Source organism: Coffea arabica, unplaced genomic scaffold, assembly GCF_036785885.1.
Source record: "Coffea arabica cultivar ET-39 unplaced genomic scaffold, Coffea Arabica ET-39 HiFi ptg000055l, whole genome shotgun sequence".
NCBI lineage: Eukaryota > Viridiplantae > Streptophyta > Magnoliopsida > Gentianales > Rubiaceae > Coffea > Coffea arabica.
The window spans coordinates 38,958-55,836 of NW_027266201.1; the positions used below are offsets into that span (position 1 = coordinate 38,958).

The window sequence follows — 16,879 nt, forward strand, 5'->3', positions numbered from 1 at the left end:
TTGTGGATGCAAGGTAGACCTTAGATATGAGATGCATGAAATTTTTAGTGTAGGCTCTGGATGCTGGCTGTTTAAGACGCTCTGCTGAGCTAGAAATACTACTGCAGGAATTGCTTTCCTTGATGGTTTTGTTCGATTTAGTATCCCCATGAGAAAGAGTTTAGGCTCCTCTTGAGAAAGAGTTTAGGCTTAGTATCCATTGTGCAAATTTGAGGTACTTAAAACGGGCAGCTCCTCTGTGTGTTTTGAGTGGGTATCTATATGTTAAACTAGTTTTTACCCTGAATTAGTCGTGTGAATTGCGGAGTCTGGAATGTGTGGATTGTGCGATTATAGCTCAGCGGAATGCCTGTTTTTGTGCAATACGAGATTCATTCTCAGACTGAATGAAGGAAATTATGCATCAGTTGTGGATGATGTGTCGGGTAATTGATCTCTGAATTACGAGGAAATCAAGAAACACTTGAATGGCGTAGAACTTGCATTCTGTAGGACTGAACTTCCCCAGAATCTGTTTCTGGTGCCGGAGGTTCATTTTGAGTTTTGACCATGGTGAATTCGGTGCCGGAGAGGTGATTGAGAAAGTCTCCCGCCCAAATTAAACTATCTTTCAACGGACTTCATTGGTTAGGCTGACGTTTGATGTGAAGGGTGGGCTTATTGTGGTCGCGGTTGGCAATAAACTCCTATTTGATATTTCACGTAGGCAAAAAAGGAAACACATCTTGAGTTGTGTCATCATGGACTCCGCGGAAAGTTATCAAGACAATCAACATCATGCAAGCATTTCCGGGTTATGCTAGGGCAGCACGAACAATGTGATGCAATGAAGGGGGCGCAAATCCACCCATTCTACAAAGAACGCGTGCCCAGGCAATATGTATTTGTTTATTTAAATCTTTTTTTTGGTGCAATGATAAAAGCAGACTAGCAAAACATGCATGACGTAATAAATGTAAAGGGCAAGGAGGTAATAACCAATACTCTCTCCATTCTAATTTGTTTGTCATATTTTAAGAATCAAATTTTTTAAGAATAGTAGTTTAATTGTATTGCTTGTGAAAAATATAATACTCTCAATAAATGAGGGAGGTAAGGAAGGCTTCCGTAATCGCAAATCGGCTACAAATCTTCAGGAAAGAGCGAAAGACTATCAGTCTGGTTATAGAGATTTCTGCCACCATAGATTACAGAAGATGAGAGGGCCCAAGAACAAAATGTGTTGATGGGGGGCCCAAGATCCCTGTCAACGAGGCCTAAGTTATGTGTAATTTGAGCCCAATTGCCAACAAAATAATATATATGTGTGTGTGTCTATATATATATATATATATATATATATATATATATATATATATATATATATATCCTACCTATTAAAAGCGCGGAAGGCTGAGGAGCAGTAGCGTGTCGTCCCTTTCTGGCATTCTGCGGGTTCTTTGGAGATTTTGTGAAGCCCTAAGGGTAATTTTGACAGGTGATTTCTCTTGCTGCTAGAGCTGTTAAGTTAATCAAATAGCTCGAAAGCTCGTTAGAGCTCGGCTCGTTAATTTTGGTTAACGAGTCGAGCTCGAGCTCGAAACATGCTCGTTTAGTTAACGAGCCGAGCTACTCGGCTCGTTTGATACTCGAGTAGCTCGTTAGAGCTCGTTAATGAAGGGCATATTTGTCATTTTAGAAATCAAAATTATAAAAATTAAAAATTATAGATTTTTATTAAGGTTAATTTGCACGAACTCGAGCTCGAACTCGTGAAGCTCGACTCGTTTGTGATAAACGAGTCGAGCTCGAGCTCGAACTCGAGCCACATGTACATTTAACGAGCCGAGTTCGAACACATTTTAAAGCTCGTTTTTCTAACGAGCTCGAGTCGAGCTCGGTTCGAATTAAACTCGAGTCGAGCTCGGCAGCCAAATACTCGGCTCGACTCGACTCGATTAACAGCTCTATTTGCTGCCTACTTCTTTCCTTTGTTTTTTTCCCCTCTCCAGTTTAGTGTTTCCCCCTTGCGCTGCATGTGGGTTTTTAATGCCCCTAAGCCACAGTTTATTTCGATTTGGCCATGATCTAAGGCTAATTGGAAAAAAAAAAAAGGGGATAATTGCACTCACCTCCTCTGAGGTTTCTAAAATAGCATTTACCTCCCCCGACATGAATTTGGGCCTCTAGTTGACAAAAGATAGGGTGAATTTACTTCTATACCCTAAGAGTTTGAGGTTGTTTGTAAACAAATTTGGAGCAAAAAAAATTAGGGCAATAAACAAGTTTACGATAACTAATTAAACAAGTTAATGGTTATTTCTTATTTGATTAGGCACTTTAAGTGCACTTATATAATAGCATCACAAAATAGCGCTAATTGATACTCCAACATGGCATCATTTTGTGATTGACAGTATTTGAAAGGATAATCCAAATGTATATAATTTGCATAGAAGAGAAGCAGAAGCAAAAGGAAAGAAACCTCCAAACAAGGCCTCATAAGAAAATATGTTCTGGTTGTTTTGGTCGAGTTCACTTCATCTTAAGCATTCATGAAACAAAAAAAGAAAGAAAGCAAAAAATCAATGCCAATTTTGAGGATTTTTCTGTTAAAAATTTGCGATAATCAAAAGACAATAGTTAAGCAATCCTTTGTAATCTTAACATAATACACATAGTTTCTATGCACACGAATGAATCAGAGTTTTTTGAAATTGGTTGTACATATTATATGCTTTAGAACCTTAGATTTCTGAACGTATGTTCATTAAATTTTCTTGTTGTTACTACTATACTTGTTCTCTTTGCATTTATATGAGTTTCACTAATTGTTTCCAACTTTTGATTTTATTCATTCTTTTACTAATTCAACCTTACAAGAGGTAAAAGGGGTACAAATGGAACAAAATTATTATCTCTTTTCTCAAAAGACTTTTTTAATGGCACTTTTTGTAACATGAGCTAAATATGCTATCAAAATCTTAAGTTCATGGGAGCTAAGTGCTATTTTTGAAAGTTTAGGGGATGTGAGTGCAACTATTAGAAATTTCAGGAGAGGTTTCTGCAATTATCCCAAAAAAAAAAAAACGCATGATGAGCCACAATTTGTTCTTGTTTTGCCATGGCTCGAGCGTAATAAATATATAAAAAAAGGACATGGTGCCTAGTTTTGGACTGATATTATATCCTTTTTAGCCATTAGGAAAATATAAATTTAGATTAACATTTTAGTATGAGTTCTGCTCCAAATTTCGTCTACATTCCTCACCAAAAAAAATCGGCTCAAAATTTTGTCTACACTCTTGGCCAAAAAAAAAAAAAGTAAAGGGTCTCTTGAGTGGCCACTTATATAACACTTTTTGTACAAATTCAAAAAAAAAACATTTAGTATAATTTTGTTCCAAATTCGATTGAATATTTTAATATCAATTTTGTTCGAAATTCTTCTACATCACTGGAAAAGAAAAAGAGGTATGGTAAGCTTTGTCAACATTCTTGACCAAAAATAAATAAATAAATAAAGGGCCCATTTAGTGTCCACTTATATAACACTTTTTGCAGGAATTCATTGCTACTATTTGTATGCATCATTTAATTACTTGTGTGAAAAACCAAATTTAGTATAATTTTGTTGCAAATTCAATTGAATATTTTAATACCAAATTTGTTCGAAATTTTTCTATATTGCTGAAAAAGAAAATGAAGTATGGTGAGTTTTAATTACTTGCGTACATTTTAAATAGTCAAAAAGTAATAATAGCAATAGATGATTAGATGAACAACATATAAACTCTTGCTAAAAAAAAACGGAGAGCTTTAATTACTTGTGTACATTTTAAATAGAAAAAAAATAATAGCAACAGATGATTAAGCAAAATTTATTATTTCCTGCCTGTTTTTCTTAGTTTTTCCCCTTCTTAAATGGCTTTTTTTCCTAACTATTACGTTGTATTAATAAACATAGCATAATGAAAATTTGCAAATAAATTTTGCTCAAAATTTCTCTATATTAGTGAAAATGCTTGATATTAATGAACGTAATCTAATAACCTAAAAAAAAAATCAAGATGCATTTTGCTCCAAATTCCTCTATATTAGCGGAAAAAAAATAGAAGCCTCCTTGATTGGACACGAATTTAATGCTCTTTGGATACATTAACTATTACTATTTTTATGCACCATTTATTTATTTCTTTGTTGCTAAAAAATAATTATGCTAATATTTTTTTTGTGTTAAATGCGCTGAGCTCCAATTGTTTCAATGATATTAGATAACAGAAAATGTTTAATAGCCGGAAATGACTACATAGAGACAATGGAAGAACGACTTTATTTTTTTTCCTGCTTGCTCCTTTGAAAAGCTATTTGCTTGATGAATTGTGTCCTAATCACTCCTTTTTGTTTTACTTTGATAGTCTTTTTTTTTTTTTTTGCACATAGTTTAATAAAAGATGGTTAACTTTGTTAAAAGAGTAAATCTAAGCTACTATTTTCTTAAAATGTCGTTAAACTATTTCCAGAAGCATAACTAATCACTATATCTTTAGATTAATTACAATAACAATAAGTTAGTTACCAAACGCGAGTATATGCATTCATAGAGTAAGTTAGCGAGTGTTCTGGCAGACACATTAATTAGAAGGAGAGACCCGCAAGTATTTTTGTTGCTTTCCTTCTGTCCATGCCGCAGCATCCGTATGATTGATTTTGTTAGGTTGAACTTCAAATTTGGAGCTCAAGCTGTTGAAATTCATTGTTTTGAGCCATTCGCACAAGTTCGTTCTATCTAAGAGGCACAGGAGCCAGCACTGAAAAGAATACTAACAAAATACTAATCTTTATGGGGCAAAATACACAATAGGAGGAATATGTCATCTTGATTGTCCTTCCACGTACATCACGGAATATTAAGAGGATGCCTCCTCAATTCACGAAAAGCTGGAAAATTGGTTAGCCAGTTTCAAGGAGATAGATTGGTATAATCGCGGATTGTTTTAGTAACCAGAAAATGGTGAGAAAGATTCAATCAAAAATTGAAGAAGAATATTTCAAATGGTCGGAGATTTGACGTTTTAGCTTTGTTTGTAAATCATTAATGTTGTTTATCTCTTCCAGGGCTCATTGGCAATCAGCAATACGTGTTACCAGCATTCGAATAGTACAGAAGTCAAAAAGGATTTAAAAAAAAAAAAAAAAAACGCACGCCTTCTCAGATGATATTAGACCATTGGAAAATGGTTGGACGGTTTCATGGAAAGAATATTCAAATGAGAAAATGATAACATTATAGTATACGCAATGAACGGCTGAAACTACTGTTATTTTCACCGGAAGTAAACGGCTGAGCCCCCACCCCCCGGTCCAAAAAAAAAAAAAAAAAAAAAAGGCCGATTTAGATGATCCCCTCATCAGGCCGGGATTCCTAATGGAAAATTTTTTTACTCAATTACCAGTTACAAGGGTTTCCCATTTACTCTCTTCTTTTTTTTTTTTTGTGGTCTTATTCTTGATTTTGGTTTTATCTGAAAAATAAACAATTTCAAATCAGACAAGAAAAATCAAGTAACCTGTCATAAATCACACAATCTAGAATTCCTTTCAACACACGCAATCCGGATTGCATTGCCGTAGAAAATAAAAGAACAGTTTGTTTGGATAGTAATAATAATTCGCTTGTATCATAAACACATTTTCTAATCAATCTTTTTATGTTGTCAATCATTTTTTTATCTCACATACATCACATCACATCACATCACAAAAAATATTACAGTAATTATTTCAAATAATACTCTGAAAATTTTTGTTGTATCAATTTGAAGCCATGCACGTACGTTAACCTTGACAGCCCTTATCCAAACTCCCCGCCCCCCCGTTCTATCTCCTCTCTAGGTGCTTGGTTATTAAACAGCCACCTTGTTGGTGATATTTAAAAGTAGTGTTTGGCACAAAGCGCAAAACCTCACGTGTTAGGGAATCTTGAACGTCAAATCATAATTAATTGGGGACTAAATATGGAATCTTTTGATTGTTGATAAATGAACCAGAGAGCGGGGGTGGAGGGCGACGCTCAAAAGAGCACCACAGTCTCAGTCTTGATCGATCGTTCTTGTTTTCTCCCAGCAATAATTGAACGTTATCTTGATATCATTGAAAGGTGAGGCGCGGCAAATTTGGATTTTGGCGAACAAATTGGAGTGGAATTTCTGCGTCAATTGATGTAACAATTCGCAAGCCATTGAGCCAGATTAATTGTTTGGGTTGGTCTGTATCAGACCTTTGTCGGGTTGAAGACAGGCATTTGAATATTTGGTGCGCTCTCACAAATTAGATCCCAAACTTAGATTAGATTGTGTTTGGATTACATTTTTCATAAAAAAAATATTATAGCGATTTGATATATATATAAAAAAAATAATAATAAAAAAAATGTGACCAGGAAAAATAATGTAATTTTTTTTTTACGGAAACTCCGATCCAAGGAAGGCCTTACCGCTGTTGGTCTTGTTTGAAGATAAAAATTGAGGATGATTGCGGATTTGCCTTCACGTAACTAACGATGACGCACGCTGGGGCTGTCAATTCAATCTTATCTACCACAAGAATTTGGTTACTTACAGACAGATCAGAGAGTGCTTGGGTTGAGCTGATCCAATCTTCTTACCAGCGTCGCTTTTTTCTCTCTCTCTCTCTATCTCTCTAGTCTGTATATATATATAAATATATATGTTTCTCTCTCTCTCTCTCTCTCTATATATATACAGTATTTGTATGTATATATATACACTCCCACAAGCCACTGCCCCTTCGTTTCCGTCCCTTGCCTACTACGCCCACCAGACCACACCTCACCTGTCAGGCTGTCACAACTCACAAATACACAATCCACCACCCCCATATCGCATCTATTCTTTCATTTATTTTTAAAGTATTACCACTATATCTCTTCACCCTTCCGTTTCCTCCATTTCTTGGGAGCTTCCTTATCCATTTCCTCTTCTTTTGCGCGTACTCCCACCGCCTACTCTCGCAGCTGCCCCCTCAGGCTGACTTCCCTCACATTTCCATTTCCCAGGTAATTTTTTATATTCCCCATTTTTTTTTTGTTTTTTTTCCTTCCTATTTATCAGTTCCATCTGATTTTTTGTTTTGCTCTTCCGTCGCCATGCGGATGATTTCGGTACCACTACTGCCATATGAATCTTCTGTCTAAATTTCAGGAAGAGTAGATTTTATTTATGTCAATAATGCCTTGTCTCGGGAACCTGTCCTGCTCTTAGTCTTTAGCTAATTTCATTTGGGATTTTTTTTTTAATATTTATAGATCTGTTCTTTTTTTTTAATTTTCTTTTTAATGAAATTCGAGCTGTTTATACTTTATAGTTTGACCTGAGCTACTTTTGTTGAGCATCTGAAATTACGCTTTTCCTCAAATTTGGATTTTTTTGGGGTGAATTCCAATTACAGTGAGCTCGTTTGAGCTGTTTCTGGTGTCTTATGAATCTTGAGCTTGCTCGGCATTGTATTTGTTGATATTTGTATTGAGCTTCTCGATTTATATAGTATGTGAATTATGAGAGGATGCTATTTTAATCCTTGAAGATCGCTTTTGTTTCACAATCTAGTTAATTGACAGCATGCAATTGCTTTGATAGTTTGTTGGTGAAGTTTCTAGTTGCTTTCGGTAGCTGGGGTTGTTAGATCTGAATCGCTGTACTAGTTTTCATTGTCATGTCGTTTAGAGTGCTACAAATGTTAGTATATTCTCTGTGCAAGATGGAGATATTCTTTTACCATTTTTTCCCCGTTTATTCATGATCTGGTGGTGGAGTTGCGGTAGATTGGTGACACTGGTGGTATATGTTTGGAAGTTTGATTAGTAGCTGTTGCTTCTTGGTGTGTCTAGTTTGACTAGTAATCATCATAGTAATAATTGGGCACCACTTAAATTGTTACTATTTCTTTTTGGGTCATAGACTTTAATGGATCATTTGGCTTTCCTTGGGTGTTGTTGAAGGTTCAAGTGGGTAATTATCAGTTTGTCGTGTGTTTCTGTTGGGAAAATAAAGTTTCAATTATGAAAGAGTCCATCGTATTACTTGCTACACTTTTGACCTTCTGGTGCATTTCACAATAGTTTCTTTACTCATGTAGTCATGTCGGTATGCTACACTGCAGATAAAACATTAGCCAAAAGCAAAATGGAAGTTACAGGAGGCTAACTTTATGCGCTTCTATGGCCTTGGCAGGTACCTTTTTTTTTCTTTTCTTTATCTATCTATAAGGCCCTAACCAACTCCTGCTCTTATCAATCTCGATTCTTTTTTTTTTTTTTATTTAAATATTCATGTTTTTCTTATTTACTTATTTTTCTTTTCAATTTCGATCTTCCCTGTGTATAACTTGTATCATCCCATGTAGGTATCTGGGCAATGTGTGGGAAGAGTAACAGTTCAGGAGGCAGCAGCTTAGATAGTACAATCAAGAAAAAGGACATTAGTACCCAAAGAGGTGGAATGGAATTTGAGTCCGATTGGACAAAGCATTGTTGGAAATCATCAGCCTTCACTGCTCAAGCCATCCGTTCAGCAACATCTTTTATGCCTTGGTCTTGTAAAATATCAAGAAATGAAGGATTTCACGAATATCTTTAATCGGTAGCTGATTTTTCTGTTAAGTTGATCTTTGTAGTTGAGAGACATAGAAGGAATTCATGATGCTTCTGTCCACTTCCTGTTTGAGAATTTCTTATTCCAAAAATGCCTAATTTTGTTAGTGGAAAGAAGAGAGCTACCGAGTTGAACATGTGTTTCTCCAACGCTCTCGAGCAGGGTGCTCCACCTCACTCAAAAGGGGGTTCCTGCTTAACTCTAAAGTTCGTTGATGGTATCCATAGTCCTATCTTGCCTGGATTGCCCGATGATGTGGCAATGTACTGTCTTGCACTTGTTCCTCGAACTAATTTTCCTGCTATGGGTGTTGTTTGCAAAAGATGGAGGTCTTTTATCCAAAGTAAGGAATTTATCCGGGTTAGAAAACTAGTTGGCATGCTCGAGGAGTGGCTTTATGTCCTAACTGTTGACTCTCAAGGAAATGGGAGCCACTGGGAGGTTATAGACTGTTTGGGACAGAAACACAATGAATTCCCCCCAATGCCTGGTTGTGAGAAAGTTGGTTTTGGCGTGGTAGTTCTCAATGGAAAGCTTCTCGTAATTGCTGGTTATGCCATGATTGATGGAAATAGATCGCCCTCTGCTGATGTTTATCAGTATGATTCTTGCCTCAACAGGTTTGTTTTCTTTTACCTCATATTCCTGTTTCATTCTTTGCTTGTCACTGCATTCCTGCTTTTTGTAATGCTCAAGTACTCTGAACTTTCAGGGTCTTTTTAATGGAACATTTGAATTACGACTTTGTAAACACTTGCAAAATTAGGAGGTTTTATTTTTATGCTAGAATTTCTCGGTTGCGGTATCTTCAGCTAGTAGACAGCTTGATTAGTTTCATAACCAAAATGTCTTTTAACCCCCAATGACTAATCTAGATTGTGATACTTCTGTGCAGCTGGAGTAAGCTAGCGGACATGAATGTTGCACGCTATGATTTTGCTTGTGCTGAGGTAAATGGCATGGTCTATGCGGTTGGCGGCTATGGGATGGATGGTGAATCTCTCTCATGTGCTGAAGTGTATGACCCTGATGCTGACAAGTGGACTGTAATTGAGAGTCTTCGCCGACCACGGTGGGGATGCTTTGCTTGCGGATTTGAAGGAAAGCTCTATGTAATGGGAGGTCGATCGAGTTTCACAATTGGAAATTCAAGGTTTGTCGATGTGTATAACACTGAGAGGCACACCTGGTGTGAGATGAAAAATGGTTGTGTCATGGTCACCGCTCATGCTGTGGTGGGGAAGAAACTTTTTTGTATTGAGTGGAAAAACCAGCGGAAGCTGGCTATATTTGACTCAGAGGATAATTCATGGAAGATGGTGCCAGTTCCAGTAACTGGGAGCTCAAGCATCCGATTCCAGTTTGGCATACTGGATGGAAAACTTCTTTTATTTTCACTGCAGGAGGATCCCGGTTACACTACCCTTCTGTATGATCCAAACGCACCCCCTGGCTCAGAGTGGCAGACCTCAGTGATAAAGCCATCCGGTTCGTGCATGTGCAGCGTCACAATCAAGGCATAAAGTGGTCGATTTCATTAAAGATGATGATGATTTCAGTGGCGTTCTTAAAGAGTCTTCCCCCCGGTTTCCGTGCGGGGTTCCGTTGTTCGTTTAAGGAAGCAGTTATGCATATGATCTATTGTATAGTTTTAGTAAGTTGGTTGATTTAAGACTAGTGTGATTATGTCATCTTGTATGAGTAATTTGCTTGCGAAGCTTTACTGACATAAATCTTGAGCAGCAGTTGTTGTTGTATCTCAAATGTTAGTGGCGTCTGTGATGGACTGGGATGCAGTAATATTCCAGCAAGTATATGTGGGCAAAATTCCAATGGACGATCATGTCCGTGGGCTGTGGAGTTTGTTGCCAGTACTGCGGTAGATGAATTAAACACGTGAAATGTGGCACGACAACGTGAAAGAACTTTGCATGTTTTGATATGCATTGCTAGCGAAAGAGAATGTACGTTAAAAGCTTTTCACGGTTTGAACGGGTGCTTCCAGTTGCCATTTGAATGAAAAATGATCTCGTTGTCACCTAATCATCAACAACGCAACGGGTGTCTGTGGCAATACTAGGTTGACTAATACCGAAATCTCTGAAGTCTCGAACGATGCCCTATATCACCAACCATATGCTCAATTTGTCCCCAGGAGAGGACAGCCGAAGAGGACGCAGGAAAGGACGTCGAAAGTCTTTACTTAACGTGCTTGCTTTGTACGAGGCTACGGAGTGCAGTTTTGCAATTTTACTTGCTATTAGTAACTGCAAAGTCACCAACTTGGTTCTCAATCGTCTCTCTGTTTTTTCACTTGGGATCCTCGGTGACATGTTTTCTGTGCCAATTCAATGCCACCTATAGTATTGCGCCAAGTGTCCTGTTATTATTTACACTTTAATTTTCTAATAATTCAACTTGGTTTGGTTTAACACAAGTGTAAATAATAACAGGACACTTGACGCAATATTATAGGTGGCATTAGATTGGCACAGAAAACATGTCACCGATTATCCCAATTGCTGTTTTTTAACCAGCTGTAAAAAATTTGAGGAGTGCGTTCAAGAATCACTCTCGTACACATTTTGAAGGGGAAGATAATCAATTTGTTCTTTTTAACTATTTCTTTAATTCATTAATCTGCATGAATACCTGACCATATTTATTGAATAACACATCAGTTAAATTATCTAAGACTCCTTTTGAATTGGCCTATTTTTAAAAATAAATTCTTCATATATAATATTACAGTAATGCACAAATGAAAACAATACTTAAAACACATCATCCATACAATTTATTAAGACACCTGACCGTGTATTTTGAGTGGTTCTCGAGCCTAATTTGATCTCAAATTCGAGCATATATTTTTAGTTTGGATAAATATGCCATACACACCAACAGCACCCACCAGTCAAATTACGCATTAAATTTAAGTCCTACTTTGATTATATTATATATGTGAGATATACTCTTTGAGTGGCTCGAGCAACTGCTGTTTTTACTCTTTGGCTTTTGGTTTGGTTTGGGATTATTTACCAATTAGCAAACCCAACGAGGACTTTAATCGCGTGTTAATTAGCGTAAAATATCAAGCGTTTCATCAAAGAAAATACTCCCCCCCAAAAACCCAAAAAAAGGCGGCAACAACTTGAAAGTTAAAACCTCCACCCACCACCCTCCCCCAAGGGTTCCGCCGTCCCCAAAGCCCTCCGCTTCTCCCAGCACCGCCATCAACCACCGGAAATGTTCGGCACCCCATCATCAGCCCCGCCCTTCGGGACTCCCTCCTCAACCCCTGCATTCGGTACCCCCTCTTCGACCCCGGCCTTCGGCACTCCGTCTTCCACCCCTGCCTTCGCCACTCCATCTTCAAGCCCAGCCTTCGGAACGCCGTCCACCCCGTCGTTTGGCACCGGCTTCGGAACCTCACTGTTCTCTACTCCGTTCTCGCAGCAGCAATCGCAGCAGAGCTCTTTCTTTCAGACGCCTCAGAGCTCAAGCCCTTTCGGTCTCTCGACGCCGTTCGCTGCCACCCAAGTGCAGTCTTCTCCGTTTGGTCAGCCCGCTGTGACTCCGGCATTGCCCTTTGGAAATGTTCAATTGACCACTCAGATGGCTCCAGTTGCTCCTCTCCCCTTTTCTCTTGCCGATCGTGATATTCAAGTAAGCCTAACTAGAGAAGTACTTTTTTTTTTTTTTTTTTGTTTTGGAAAAATTCGTAGCTGTATTTAGTTTGCATCTACATATGGCGGTTTTCCTTTAAATTTATGGTTTTGCTATGTGAACTATACTAGGCTATTGTTGATGCTTACAAGGAGGAGCCTGGGAACCCTAAGTATGCATTTAAGGTTCGATTTTTCATCATTGACCTTGTCCTTGTCAGATTTTTTTAATTCTGTTTATGCTCGATTCTTGTTTAATTGGTAAAATTCTTGGGTGAAGAAACGTGGATTTTGGGGACATTGACGTTTGAATTGATTTGGCCATTGTAACTTTATTTTGTTAATTATTAATTAGTAATTTAGCAATGATTCTCTGTCCCCTTTGAAGAAGGAGAGATGGTAGGTTAGGTTACGTTGCCTTCGTTTAGCTGAAGTCTGAGAAAGGAAAATATTCATTGCATGAAACACTGAATGTAGTGATAGGCCAACACATAATTGCAATTTGGAACAAATTGGTGGCAAGAATAAGCTGCAGATGAAATGTATTTGTCTCTCATTCTTAGAAAAAAAATGATTAGACAGCGTCTTTTCTTGGTTCCCAAAATTTTCTCCATTCTATGTTTATGAAGTTTTTAAAATATGTGTTTGTGGTTTTGCAGCATTAATTGTTCAGCGTGACTGAACCTCAATATAGGGTGAAACCTGCTGGTGTACCATTCTTGTTTAATTGGTAAAATTCTTGGGTGAAGAAACGTGGATTTTGGGGACATTGACGTTTGAATTGATTTGGCCATTGTAACTTTATTTTGTTAATTATTAATTAGTAATTTAGCAATGATTCTCTGTCCCCTTTGAAGAAGGAGAGATGGTAGGTTAGGTTACGTTGCCTTCGTTTAGCTGAAGTCTGAGAAAGGAAAATATTCATTGCATGAAACACTGAATGTAGTGATAGGCCAACACATAATTGCAATTTGGAACAAATTGGTGGCAAGAATAAGCTGCAGATGAAATGTATTCGTCTCTCATTCTTAGAAAAAAAATGATTAGACAGCGTCTTTTCTTGGTTTTCCCAAAATTTTCTCCATTCTATGTTTATGAAGTTTTTAAAATATGTGTTTGTGGTTTTGCAGCATTTATTGTTCAGCGTGACTGAACCTCAATATAGGGTGAAACCTGCTGGTGTATCAGATGTAAGTTCAATGTGGTTTGAGTTATACTTCTGATTCTGTTGCTTTTATTTACATGTTGAGACTTTGTAGTAAATCTTGTGAATTAGTTTGGCTTGTTAGATAATGTGGGCAGAGGCCATAGGGAAACTTGAAGGCATGGAGAGTTCTGATCGAGAACGACTTTGGCCCCACCTTGTTCAGGGATTTAAAGATCTGTCACAGCGCCTCAAGGTACCAGATGGATGATCATTACCTCCTTGAAATGAGGATGGCTTCAGTGCTTGGAAAAAATTTTTTGTTGAAGCCTTCCTAACTCACATTTGTTTCATTTCGATGTGCCAAAACTGCATTCTTTGAAGAATTTTTTTTAAATATTAAATTTCTGTGTATCCAATCTCTATAATTAGATTCGCTAGATGGCATAAGTAGTGCCTCTTTCTCATGTTAAATAATGTGTGTTTGGATAGAGTATCATTTGAAATATTATTTGGAATAATTATTATAGCACTTATTATAATGTGATGTATGTGAGATAAAAAGGTATTTGAAAATATAAAAAGGTGGGTTGGAAAATGTGGTTATGATGCAAGCAAAATATTATGTGGAAAAATTTAGCTATCCAAACACTATTATATTGTTTCTTGGCGGGCAATAAAGCGAGCAATCTATCAGTATCTTCACCAAGAATTTATTTTGTTAATCCTCTTTTCATACCTTTATGGTAATTAAATGTTAGTCTTTGGGATACCTTGCAATCGTGTTCTTTCTTTTCTCTATCAACATTATCTGATTGTAGCTTGGGATACCTGAATTTATTTTCTTTTTTGAATTGTGTTTCTTTAACTTTGGATAAGCTACAAGATGAAGTTATAGTCTCAGATTCTGAGAGATTGCGAATAACACAGAGCAATGTAAAAATGGTACTCTCTTGTTCTCTTGGTTTGATATACCAAACTTGTGGTTAGTGTACTAGGTTTGTTAACCTGCCTTTATGCAGCTTCAAAGGCATTTCCAAGCAGACACTTTTCCTTGGATTCGGAGGATGCAACAAAAGGAGCAGAGTCTCCAGAGGCGCCTCTTAAGGGTGAGATGTCTGGCATTATACTTCATTTTTATCATATTGTCCAAGATGCTAGTGTTTTGATCTGATAGTTAAGCATTTTCTGCTGCAATACAAGTAGTAATATAAATGATTAGGAGATTTAATTTTGTTATAATCCTGTAATATTCACTCATGTCTCTTTGTTTTAGAAGAAACAATTAAGGAATACCATCTAGATGAAGTTTTAGACCCCAAAGTACCCATGTCGACATGCCATGACACTGGTGCTGGTATGGGATATGTGTCCAATGAAAAATTTTTGGACACTTTTGACTTTTGTGAGGTCTGATGTCGAAGCAAGAGGAGAAGAACTGGGTGAGAAAACTCATAGATGCAGAAGACTTGTTGCATTGGAGTCCTACTGGAATCCTTTTGAGCTATGGCTTGTTGGTTACTTTAGAATTCTCCAATCCTTAGTGAGCTACGACTTGTATGTTGGCTGTACTGTATAATTCTTATTTTTACTTGAAATTTTGCTGTACCCACGTTCTCTTGTCTGAGTCTTTAGAAGTGTCCCTGTATCCTAATTTTAGAAGGTTGACGAATCAGACACTTAGACACATACTCGAATCCGACACCTATACCCGAGTCCGAGTAACATAGGAAAACAGAATGTTCAATACACTAGCTATGTACACTGGACTTTGCTATGCAACAGATAAAGAATATAGTCTCATATGATACACAGGTAATGCGAATTATAGAGGCATTGGAAGGCAAAGGGTGTCGATCACCTTTGATGAAGGGAGAAGCTGAATTGGCGGAGAAGTTGGCTTCATTAACTCGACAGGTACTTGATCCAGGTCTTTTGATCTGTGTAAGATTTTTATGATGTGGCTTGTAATGGAGCTTGTATTTACTAGTAAATTCTGACAGTTAAAAGGATCAGGAGCAGAACTTTCTAGAAGGGTTCAAAATCTACTGACTCTATCTCGTGTTCAAGCCAATGGCCTTGGTGGTAGATCTATGTATATACCTGGATCAACTAAAATACATGAGCAAAGTCTTTTGGACATGCAGGAGGTATTGTCAAATCTCATTTTAATCAGCATTGCTGACATGGAGGTGGTACATCACTTTCATTGATATGCGTGTTTAAATGATGGAATAACCCAATAAAATGCAGGAAAAAGAATGATCAGTGTATCATTTGAAGCTTTGTCCTTCATTGCACCCCCAGATATTTATTGCAAATTTTATATGCTCACCCTTGTGGCTCACGTACTTTTGGACACAATTACATGAAGCAAGCAAAAATATGTCTGAATGCACGCCCAGCCTAAAACAAGTCATATAACTCATGGTGAAGAATGATTCAATGTAAATTATGCTAAAATTGTAAAGAGGCTACTTTTGTCCTTTCTGGACACAGGTCTTGCAACAGCAGACGGAGGCTATTGCTAGGCTTGGCAATGTTTTAAAGAGAGATATGAGGGATGTGGAGATCATCATGGCTGAGGAAACAGAGATGTCAGAAGACTAGCCATACATTTAAGGTGTTCGCTGTTCATTTTCAGTTTGTTGGTTTAAAAGCTTTTGCTCCTGTTAGGATAAATTTTGTTGGCAACAATGAGCAAGTTATGGGAATTCCTACTGCCACATCTCTTCTACCTTGCTTTTTGACCTGGAAATTTAGATGGATCAGAGGCTAGAATCTTAATCACCTCTATCTTGATTGCTGTTGGAAAATATCCCTCCCGTGAGACTTCATTTGATGATTTTATGCTTCATAGATCAGGTCAATTTATGCTCACAAAGATCAGCGGCCGGAAGTTTGATTTTTGTGCTCTGGATATGCATGTCATTTTCATCAAGGTCAGCAAACTACGGTAACAGAATTCGTTCTCGACACCAAAGGTTTGTTGTACAACTCGACAAGCAAACTGTGCTTGTTGGATGGCAAATTGTATCATGTAAAGTACGAGATTGAGAACCAAGCATACCTTCACTCTGTGAGATTATGGGAATTTGTCTATTCACTTTGAGATTGTACGCAGTATCTCAGTAATGGATGTAGGTTAGAACATGCCTATAGTACCAGGATTTTGTAGTCGCTATCGTGAAGTACTGCAGTCAGTGAAGTTCAAATAGACTACACTGAAAAACAATCGTTCTAAAACTAATTTTAATATATATTTGATGTAGTGGTTTATATTGTGAACTATATACGAACGAAACAACAAAATATAGAAGAAAGTGGAGTAGAGAAAAGTAGGTAAACAGTAAGGAGAATTATATTTTCATTCACTCAATTGTTGATAGGTTACGAGAGACGTTGGATGATCTTTATTT

At 37.3% G+C, this 16,879-nt stretch overlaps 2 protein-coding genes across 5 annotated transcripts; both read left to right on the forward strand.

The window, feature by feature from the left end:
* Positions 1–6,785: 6,785 nt before the first annotated feature.
* On the forward strand, positions 6,786–10,404 carry LOC113719176 (F-box/kelch-repeat protein At1g67480-like). Of its 2 annotated transcripts, none has more exons than XM_072073541.1 (4): positions 6,786–7,057; positions 8,137–8,231; positions 8,404–9,271; positions 9,547–10,404. In XM_072073541.1, the coding sequence occupies exons 3-4, from the start codon at positions 8,742–8,744 to the stop codon at positions 10,172–10,174; spliced, it is 1,158 nt and encodes a 385-aa protein (XP_071929642.1). In that variant the 5' UTR covers positions 6,786–7,057; positions 8,137–8,231; positions 8,404–8,741; the 3' UTR covers positions 10,175–10,404. The 2 variants fall into 2 exon arrangements, with proteins under 2 accessions (XP_071929642.1, XP_027100086.1); XM_027244285.2 differs by having other exon boundaries at positions 8,161–8,231.
* Positions 10,405–11,628: 1,224 nt separating this feature from the next.
* On the forward strand, positions 11,629–16,739 carry LOC113717935 (nuclear pore complex protein NUP54-like). 3 transcript variants are annotated; one of them, XM_027242783.2, is made up of 10 exons: positions 11,631–12,317; positions 12,449–12,502; positions 13,447–13,506; positions 13,606–13,716; positions 14,340–14,405; positions 14,483–14,569; positions 15,276–15,377; positions 15,464–15,610; positions 15,960–16,083; positions 16,321–16,739. In XM_027242783.2, the coding sequence occupies exons 1-9, from the start codon at positions 11,898–11,900 to the stop codon at positions 16,068–16,070; spliced, it is 1,158 nt and encodes a 385-aa protein (XP_027098584.1). In that variant the 5' UTR covers positions 11,631–11,897; the 3' UTR covers positions 16,071–16,083; positions 16,321–16,739. The 3 variants fall into 3 exon arrangements, with proteins under 3 accessions (XP_071929647.1, XP_027098584.1, XP_027098583.1); XM_027242782.2 differs by having other exon boundaries at positions 11,632–12,317; positions 16,326–16,739; XM_072073546.1 differs by lacking the exon at positions 14,340–14,405 and having other exon boundaries at positions 11,629–12,317; positions 15,960–16,739.
* The last annotated feature ends 140 nt before the right edge of the window (positions 16,740–16,879 follow it).